The sequence below is a fragment of the Pygoscelis adeliae genome, unplaced genomic scaffold, assembly GCF_000699105.1.
Source record: "Pygoscelis adeliae isolate BGI_AS28 unplaced genomic scaffold, ASM69910v1 Scaffold267, whole genome shotgun sequence".
NCBI lineage: Eukaryota > Metazoa > Chordata > Aves > Sphenisciformes > Spheniscidae > Pygoscelis > Pygoscelis adeliae.
In genome coordinates, this window is record NW_008825150.1 from 18,019 (window position 1) to 28,531 (window position 10,513).

Genomic DNA, 10,513 nt, shown 5'->3' on the forward strand with positions numbered 1-10,513 from the left:
ATTAACAGAAGAAGTGTACTACAATCAGTCCTACTAGCACTCGAGAATCACTTGCATTCTATTATCAAAATGAATGATGAAAGTTTCAAGATGACTGAGCTAATTTATCAGCTTCCTGCTGCTATTCCACCCACACCTTTCCAGACGTTTGTTGGAGTTTTTAATCTTTTAATCTCTTGTACTCATGAACTGAGTCAAAACTGAAAACAATTTTAAAAACCCCCCAACAAATTAATGCCCCATATTTAGAGAACAAGGAGATACAATTCAGAGTAGGAAAAGCTTCTGAAGTCACTCTGTCTTATGGCTAAGTCAAGACTAAAAGGAGCTTTATACTTCATTATTCTCACCCACGTTGCCCATACAGATGCAGCTAGTTCAGTTTACAAACTGGTCAGTATAAACCATTAGTGTGAATATAACATACCTGAATACAGTGAAGAACCTCACAGTTGTGAGGGCACTATTACTATATAAAGATGATTTAACAATTGCCAAGAATTGGTTTTAACACCACAAAATAAAAAACAGGGGAAATACAACTTGTATAATACTGACATTTCCTTTAGAAATGTAGTCGGGATGAAAATGAATATAAACCTTGCACATTTCTCTGCTGCATTGGACCCTGCAGTGTCATATAGATGAACAGGAAAAGTTCAGACTTATTTCCTACAGCTTCAGTATTAGATTGCAACTGCAATTTGCTGTGCTCCTCCAGTTTCCCAGGCTCGACAGTACCTTCTGATGCGACCCTGTGCATGCTTCTCTCAGCAACACGGCAAGGCACGCAGAGAGAAACACCACAAAACCAGACACAAGTTTTACAGAGCAGAAAACATTTTAAGAACGGAGAGGCGTGTTCAGACTTGATCCACAGAGAAAGCATATCCACAAATGTGCTTTTGAGAACACTTGACTTTACATAATACAGGAGACGGTTTTTCTCCCTTGTTATGTGTGCAAACTCTAACACGGAATGAATACGAGTTACTTCCACTTCATTTTTTAACAAACAGAATTTGACACTCCTTTGATAGCAGAAATGAAAAGAAGTGGAAACTCCATCCAGCAAGGTTTTCTAATTCTCTTGGATCGGATTTTTAAAAGATAATTCACATTTTTCATTTTTCTTTTTTTAAAAGGCATGAAAAGTATCACTTAACACATGTAGGTATCTAATCTTTATGTTAATAGCATTTTTAAGAAAACACCAAACATAAAGTACATGTTCACGCAATTAGGCTGCTTGTTGTAAAGTATGCATGGCTGCAGGCAATCCTTTAAGCAAACTTATAGATGGAATTGAAGATAAAGGGTAAGGAGACAAGCATCTAAACCCCTGATGTTTTCAGGCCGTCTGCTGGTGTCCTTTCATTTATTCCATGGTGGACACAAACCCTTGGACATCAAAACCCTTTTCATTCCCTTATGTGACATTATTAGAGGGACCTACAATGGCTGACAAATTTAAATGTCGTCAGAGTTCTCTTCAAACCTTGAGATCTGCTCGGCAATGCCTCGGGAGGGAGTCCGCTGCCAGAGACAGGGACATTTATTTAAAATAAACATAAGTAATTCAATTCAAATGTTTGTCTTTACAGAAAGATGTAAGTAGGAATCCAAAGAATTCGCAAGTACATCTCACCATTTCTAAGACTGTCAATTATACAATTAAATACAATATATAGCATTTCTGAACTTCACACTGAAACAATCAGGTATTTTGCAAAAAAAACCCCACCAACGGAACAAAAAAACCCAACCCCAAAACATGTCCAAAACCCCATAAACAAATCAAGACGACTGCTCACATAAGGTTTCAACCAACACAGACATTTTTTAACTTTGAAAATATGAAAGTGTCAACAGTACCCTTAGTTACACAGGTATACTTAAGACTTAATAAATAAAAAAAATTAATTTAGGTCTTCCTATACAAGCAGGACAGAAATTTGACCCAAGTCCTGCCTACATAAGATGACTTTTCAGTAAGTTCTCCATCACAAAGACTTTTGGTCCATGGTTACTAAACAATTCGAGGGATCCCCCTGATTTTTTGGGTAATGTGTCATTGTCCGTATGACATATGTCACCTTTGCCTCAACTATAAACAGAAAAAAATTATCACATTCTCTACAATGACATTTATCGTTTGTGCTTTTGATAGAGCAAAGGCTGCTGTTTTCCCTTAACCAATTGAACTGCCTCAGCATTTTCAGAAAAGCACTTTTATCAGTAACTTCAAGAATAGCAGTGGACCCACAATAAGTAAGTTTGAACCCTTCATCTGTTTCACAACAGGCTGGGTAACATGTAACAAAAGTGTGCAACATGACTTATTCCTAAAAACTAGCATGACAGCAAGAGTTGCCTTATTTCCTCATCACCTGCAGCTGACAGGTCATAGCTGATTTCAGAACATCGTATTTTCCAAAACAAGAGTGCACAGGTGAGGCTGATGCATCTCCCTGCACAAAAGCCTGCCACGTGGTGTCCTCATAAACCCGCAAGTGTTACCTCCCTGCCTAAACAAAATGAAGCTGGTACCTCGAACCATCAGTAAGTCTGTTTAAAACAGGTACGCCCCACGTAAGTTTGGCGTTGCAGAGTCAAAGAATGTTAATTAGACACGCAGATTTCCTCCCAGATGAAGTTCCATGCTGTAATATAAACCTGCCTAAGCCTACCTCCTGCCACATAATTTAACAGTGACAAAAGGGGGTCCTTAAAAGTTCATGTGTTTATTGTAAGTTACTGAAACAAAATTATGCTGGCAGAGTCATTTTCACCTTCATACACACTGAAACAGTAAATTTTCCACCAACCGCGTACCACAGCACACTACCACAATCAGCCTCTTTTTCTTCGCCAGTGTGTTTTATTTAAAATGACTTGTTTTTCAGAGAAACCAAAACAAAGAACTCTGTCTTAGAAAGAAGCACATTACAGCTAAGCAGACTTTTAATCAGTTGACGGTTACTGGCTATTCATATACCCCGTAATTTATTTGTATATCTCAGAATTTATTTGCACATCTCTAAAGATTTATTTGAAGGGTAGTCTAAAAGATTTGCCCGTGGTCACAAGGAAATCAATGGCACTCAAGGACAGACAGTAAGTCTAAAGAGCCCTTGCTCTGGTAATTAAAAATATGCAGTTTATACGTAAAATTACAAAGTTTGGAATGTTGCACTGCCAAAGCTCTTTTATAAATTTAACACTTATGAGGCAGGAAAGAAGGTTTACAAAATAAATAGTAACACTGAGGCTTTAAGATGGTTCAGATTATTCAAGAACAGTAGGAAATTACAAACCTTAGAAAAAAACCCACAAGATTTCTTCATCTAAAAGCACCACTGCTAGAAATGTGGCATTTTGAAAAAACAAAGGTTCAGCTCTAACATTGATTAGAAATGCAAAGATAAGCACTCCAAACAACAGATGGTACTCTTATTATTGTCCGGTTCTGCTACCAGCTGCACTAAAAAAAGAACATTCTCATTTTATAGTTATTATATTTCTCTTTAAAAGTATGCCTGGAAAACATAAATTTGGGGCCAAAGCAGACCTGAGGGCCTGCTTATATTGTTACTTTTTTTAAAAAAGCAAAACAAAACACCTAACTATTGCCTGTTCAATTAAATCTGTACCACAAAATCAAAACAGGTAAAGGATGTGTAGCTTTTTTATTTCTTTATATCTACATAAGGGATTTCAGACTACTTCTTTCAGGTTATCCAAATGGGAAGTTTTCCTACTGTACGTATTATATAAAGTGACAGAGGCAAACACCACTTCCCCACCAAAAACTATCTGCTTCTCACAGACATGGCAAGCCAACGCACAGCCACTTCCACGCAAACATAGCCATAGGTAAACACAATAGTTTGAATTCAACTCCAGTGAGTAGCGTACATGTAAACAGAACCTTCTGAACCAAAACTAGCTTTAAATCAAACAAACAAAAAACCCCAAAAACTCAAGCCCAAAACCCCAAACAAAACCAACCCCCCCACACCAAAACTCACAACACGTTATTACATGGTTTCATGTCATGCCCAAAGCCGTACTTCTGATAAATTTATCTTGCTGCATAAATTTAGAGGGAAAAAAAAGAAAAAGCTGAAATGCAGTATTCTGCATGTCTGATTTCTAGTGCCATGAATTAACCATAGCCTGAATTCGTTCTAAGTAATGGTAACTGTTAGTAGCCGAAATATTAAAGTTCCCTTAATATTTCGTTACACTGCCCATTTGGAAAGCATTAGGGCCGAAATGGTGTCCCGGAACTATGTTTGCGTTAACTTCATATAAAAACCCACCACTTTTACAACCATATTTCAATTTAATTATTGTACACAGGTTAACAAAAACATATCACAAGTGAAACTAAACACTGGATTTAACAAAACAATATTCAGAATGGTACAACACATGTTCATTTTCTCCAGGAAATAATATTACAAGTGTTCATCTTAGGACAATTTAGCCACACTAGAGACAGAAGTTCTCTTAAAATGCAACCGTGGTCTACTAAGCCACTTATTTTTCCACTATAGAATATCTGAAGTCAGAGTCCTACGGCCAAGGCTTAAAAATCATTTAAGATTCAAACCTGAAAAGTCTTACAGTCAAAATGACAGTATTTTAAAAAAACCACAACAAAATAACCCCAAAACAATTAATTAAAAGGCTGTTGTATATAGTTTTATCCTCTTCATAGCACTCTCTATTCATATAACTGGTTCTATCATTGGTAATAGGGTCTGTATCTGGCTTGATCAGGGTGGTGTGGTCCAGGAAGCGGGGCCTGAGCAGGAGGCCCTTGCATCCTTGGAGGTGGAGGCGGCCCCCTTGGAGCTGGCCATATCCCTGGACTCATTCCCCCGGGCTGTGTGAAAGGGGGACTAAGAGTTCCTTGATCTTCACTGAACTGTGGCAGAGAGTTAGGATTATAGTGATGGGGAGGGGGTGCATTTACATTTACAGGTGGGCCTCCGTGCTGAGGAGGGGGAGGTCCTGGAGGAGGATGATTCATATATGGTGGCATCTGGGCAATTATATGTCCAGGTGGCGGGGTTATTGGAGGAGGAGCAGAGGTCATTGGTGGTGGAGGAGCTTGGCTATATACCATGTGAGGAGTACCTGCTGCCTGGGGAGGATGCTGCAGCGGATGGCTTATTGGTGGAGGTGGTGGTGGGGGTGGTGCATAATGTTGCTGTGGAGGCATAATATGATGAGGGTGAGATACCACTGGTTGACCCTGGTATTCAGGATGATGATGAGCAGGTGCGGGGGCTGGTGGAGGTGGTTCTCGAGCACCTGAATTCGAATCATCCTGAATAGGGACAGTTATTAAGTTGCTGTGTTTTCTCGTCGAAATGCGGAAGGTGTCCTGACTGACTGGGCGAGGTGGTGGTGGAGCCATTGACATCTCTGCAGGAGGCGCACGAATGTCTTCGTGTGGCTGGTTATAATGCTCATGTGGCACGTGCTGTAAAGGAGGTGGTGGCATCATGATGTGCTGCTTCGGCGGAATGTGGCTCATATGATGTTTCTCAGGTGGCATTATGAAACGCTCGGGAATTTCGGCAGGTGGTGGGGCAATAGGAGGATGTACAGGTTCAATTGGAGGACGAGTAACAGGCTTTCCAGCTCTCATATGACGGTGGTTGATGTGAGCCTGTAAGTCCCGCTGGGACAGGTAAGTTCTCTTGCACCCTTGAACAATGCTACACATGAAGAGAGACCCTCGGACACACTGCTCGATTCGCTGCACAGGTTCATTACAGCTAAATCAGAAGAGAACACCGGTTTATTGTCATCACAGAGAGTTCAATCTGCAATTTTTTTTTTTTTTAAAGCCAACCAGTTTACCATAATTACCCAAATTAGAACTGACAATTTTTTCCCCACTGTAGCAATGAAAGAAATATTTCCTTGATTCTGAAATTTATCTAGTTCTTAAGTCTCCAAACACAACCATGAAAGAACATAAAAATTTCATGAGGTGGAAATTTATAAATAGCACTACTCTCTCTCACAAATGCCTTCTGCGCTTTAAGACCTACCAAGAGTCACTCTCACTACGTAAATTAAACTGCCATTTATTCCTTTTCAAACTAGAGCAATAACAGGTTATCTACACCAATACTTGAACAGCAAAGTAAACACTGATCTCTTACAATCCCAAAATATGCGATACAAAACTATAATCAAGTGGTGCAGTAGAATACTCTACTGCCTCTGCTAAACGTACATAAATAAGAACCGTGTTAATACAGTATCTGAAATAAGATATTTAAGTTACTCTCCTACGTTTTCTTTAATAACAAATCTTGAGATAACTTACCCTGGACACATCTTGTCTCCCTTTTTCTCATGTAGTATAGCACAATCATAGCAGAAAACATGCTTGCAAGGTATCTAGAAACAAAAAAATGGCTGTTAAGACATCGTATATAAATACCTATGTCATTTTGCAGAATACAGTTCCTCCCTCCAGCATGCAATTTCTAACAATAGAAGTAACTAAGCTACCTATGAGGTGAACAGGCTTAGTGGTAGTTCGCAGTTTACAGCATCTTTGCATAGAAACTTTCTAAAACAGTTCGTGTTGAGTTTGGGTTTTTTGGGTGTAGGTTTGTTTGGGTTTTTTAAGAATTGGCAAAAACATACAGGCAAAAGTTTAAGTCTTGCAGTAATACCAACACTGAACATTTACAGAAGCTGCATATGCAATCTAATTACACTTGTCTTGCTGGCAAGGAAGGAAAGTTTTAAAACCATTAACTGTCATTAAGTCAGATCCTGAAGCCTGTTACATCACACTTAGAAATCTAAATTAATCTCAGGGATTTTGTTACACTATTTTTAAAGGGACATAAAAGTAAACAGTGTTTTCTAACTTCATTGCAAGTCTTTAATTGAGATAAAGAGCTTATTTTTAAAGCTAAGTTGTGTTAAGGTCAAAACCTACTGAACTTGAAGGGTTCTTTTGTTGGTGACAGCATTTTGATTTGTTGTTCAACATTTTCAAGCTTACTTTATTAAATCAGGGCGGTAACATGAAATCAGCCAGACAAATGGAACAAAAACACTTCAGCAGTGAAGGCCCCTGGTTCCATCCCGACATCCTCCTGCTGTTTATTCAGAGACCTGCTGAAATCAGTAACCTCTTCAGGCTTCATAGAGACATACCAAAACCTAATTTTACCTAAAAGGAAACCATGGCTGCATCTTCCACTGATAATTTCACTCACCATGCGTCCATACATTTTGATGGGCAATCCACACTTATCACAGAAATGGACCGGTGTATCATCCTTCTCCCCCAGCAAGTTTATCTGACAGGATAGAGAAGGGGGTGGGAAAACAAAACCCAAGATCACTAAAGCTTCTCATTTCAATTATCACCAACACACCAATTATTTCTGAATTAGCTGAGAAGGAAGCAAGAACACCACAAACGTGAGAAAGCAGAGGATGTATTTTCAGTCAGTAAAAAGTAATGGAAGCACTTTTATTGAAGAAGGTATCTACCAGGACTACCTACAGTTTGGTATGATTCACAGACAAAGATTCACGACTTGCCATCCATTGCTTTACCTTATAGTCCCAAAAGATGGGTCCAGGGAACCTCCTTTGATTGCCAAACATTTCACCTCCTTTGCATTCGTACCGCTCCTCTTCGTTATAATCAAATTCTTCTGTAGAAAGAAGAAAGAGAAGAAAGACACGAGCCAACCACAACGCTTTCCTAAATGACACCGGCTGCTATTAAAGGCATGTGTCATTCTATACTGAAATCATCAAGGAATGCCACAGCACTTCTAATCTGCTGGGCCCATTCTACAGAAAGGTACAGTCAAAATAGTAAGACAGTCTGTTTTGGGAATGTGCCCCGTTTAATCCTTATAGTGCAGCAGTACCTGGAAATTTGAAACTTGTTTTGCACTTGGACAGAACCTTGGACTCTAAGTCTCCAAGACTGAATAAAGTCTTGAACAATGCTGCAGAATAATACGCTTCCCTACTACAGGGCTAGTATTTATATTAATTTACCTTCATCACCAGCTTGTGTCTTTGAGGGCATCCTGTTCATATTTCTTGGAGTTCGAGGTGCAGGTTTGGTTTTATTGGTCTGTTTTGAGATAAGCTTTATAGGGATTCTTCTACGAACATCAAGACCACCCAATGACCCTGAACTATTTGTTCCTTGCAAATCATTGTCTATGAAAGAAAAAAAAAAGTTTATGTAGTTTTTCACTTACCTAATAGTTTCTAAAGAGGCTAAATATTAACAGAAGAGTTTTAAGAAAAGTAATTTTTAAAGCTTATTTAAGACTCATACAACATATCAAAGTTTAATCACTAGAAAATAAGTATCTTCACATAGAATTTCTTCTAGAAGTCACAAAATTGTATTGGGAACAACCGTGATTTTAGGAAATCTAGTTCTAAAAATAAAGGTATTTTTAAAAGTTAGCTAGTCTGTCATTTCTTCACAACAGGAAGAAACCCATTAATTGTATAGTTCCTCTCACAGCGTGAATAGTACTGAAGAGTTAATTCTTTGTACGACCGTGACAACATAGAATTTCTTATGAGAAAAGATAATTTTTACAATTTATGTAAATTGCTTATTAAAGTTGGAAGGAAACTAGTTTCCGTATTAACTCAGCATCTTGACACATCACTTAGAAGTTTAGCATAAAGTATCACAAAAATATCAGTACTTAAGAGTATGTAGTAGTATCCTTGCGAAACTGAAAATTATTGTTCCCCACTACATACAGAATTCTCTTTAATCAGATTTAAATCTGAGTACCAGGGCAAAGGAAGCAAGAAATAGCCTGACACATGCATCAGTAGATACAGGCTCCAAATGATAATCTAGAGGGAGTATTGCAACAAGCACACCAATGAAGGGGGTACAACTCCCTCAACTTCCAGTGAGTCTATCTTAAACCACTGCATAGCATCTCATTCATACACAAATAAAATTATGTTCTTCACGAATCTACCCAGCTCACTTTCACTTTAATTGAAAATGCCATTTTGACAGGTGTTTCAAAGTGGGACATGCTCAGCCTCAGAGAGGTGTGCCACAAGCTCTTACACTGTAAGCCCTGCCGCTCCACTTGATACGGCACTGCAGCCCTGGAATGATCACCGAGGCCCCAAAGGATTACAGCCTGGTAGCATCTGGACACTGAAATTAGGGCCCCATTAGCGTAAGTCTGCACAATGCCTCACAAACTAGTGTCCCTCAAAGCCTATAACCACCTCACACAACACAACAAGTAGGAGGAAAAACAAGAAAGAAAGAAAAACAAGAAGACAAAGGGAAAAGGGGATTGCTCTAAGTTATTCAGCAGCTACCACCACAACTAGGAACTGCGACAAAGTTTCGAATTGGGACTGTGCCCTGACAGTCACTTTACCTCAAAATGAAGAGCCCTGAGTCTCCTCTGATAGATCAAGTGTATTTATTCCTCTTAGCACTTGTGGTTGACATGTTTCACTCTAAAAGGCAATATGTAAAAAGGCAAAAACAATACAGCCTGTTTTTACTTTTGCTCACTTGTCATTTTTGTTTAGGCTGTCCTGTTGGCTAAACAGATGAGCCAGCAAACATACAACTACGACACCCGGTTTCCCAGAGACTGCTGGCCTAGAACATCAGCGATAATAATGCTAAAGCTGTCTATTTTCCACTTGTTGGGAAATTCTGTTTTCTACCAGAATACACAAAAATGCAACACCATAGACCAGAAAAAGCCTCTGCAGGACCTCAACCCATTTGCAAATAGGGATAACTAAAACAAGTTTAAAAAAAACCCAAACAACCCAACTTGCGTATTAATCGGTCCGTTGAACTGCCAATAGGAAACAAGTAAGTTCTGACGCGTGTCTTCTATATACCCTTGCAAGCTAGCAATATTTACACGAGTTAGCTGCTCAGCTAACCCAAACTAGCAAGTTCATTAGTTACTCATGCTTCACGGAAGGATAATAAATTGCAGTCTGTGGAAGCATAACTAGCAGGATTAAGTGCAGAAAAAAAATATGAAAAACATACCAAAATTGTTAAGACTACTTAGGGAAGCTCTAATTGAGGTGATACATCCTCCTGAACCGCCACCTTCGTCAACTTTTCTTAAGTTTTATTTTTGTATTTCACGTTTTTTTTTAATTCATAAATACAGCTCAAACACCATACCTTATACATATAAATTCATAACGTAGTCTTCGCTAAGGGAAGAAAGAAAACTGAAGATACCCTAGCAAGAAAACCCACGTCCACTCATCTATACATTAAACTACGCCAGCACGCCAACCAGCAGAGTTTCAAAGCTACGAAACCGAGCTTAAGCACATGGGGAAGTTTCCTCTCCAGAGCACAACTACGGAACCAGGAAACACGTTACCGGCACCGACCTCGGGAAACGCAGCGGGCGAACAAGCGCCGCGCCGCCGAAACGCTACAGGCTGGATCCCCCCGCTG

The 10,513-nt window shown here is 39.2% G+C and overlaps 1 protein-coding gene across 1 annotated transcript in view; it reads right to left on the reverse strand.

The window, feature by feature from the left end:
- Positions 1 to 4,328: 4,328 nt before the first annotated feature.
- CBLL1 (Cbl proto-oncogene-like 1, E3 ubiquitin protein ligase) overlaps positions 4,329 to 10,513 on the reverse strand; it is a 9,626-nt gene continuing 3,441 nt past the window's right edge. Inside the window, exons 2-7 of the mRNA XM_009328365.1 lie at positions 9,125 to 9,217; positions 8,068 to 8,235; positions 7,612 to 7,712; positions 7,266 to 7,349; positions 6,356 to 6,429; positions 4,329 to 5,795 (exon numbers count right to left, since the gene is read on the reverse strand). Coding sequence (XP_009326640.1) covers positions 4,754 to 5,795; positions 6,356 to 6,429; positions 7,266 to 7,349; positions 7,612 to 7,712; positions 8,068 to 8,235; positions 9,125 to 9,217 — 1,562 coding nt within the window. The 3' untranslated portion in view covers positions 4,329 to 4,753. The remainder of the gene's footprint in view (positions 5,796 to 6,355; positions 6,430 to 7,265; positions 7,350 to 7,611; positions 7,713 to 8,067; positions 8,236 to 9,124; positions 9,218 to 10,513) is intronic.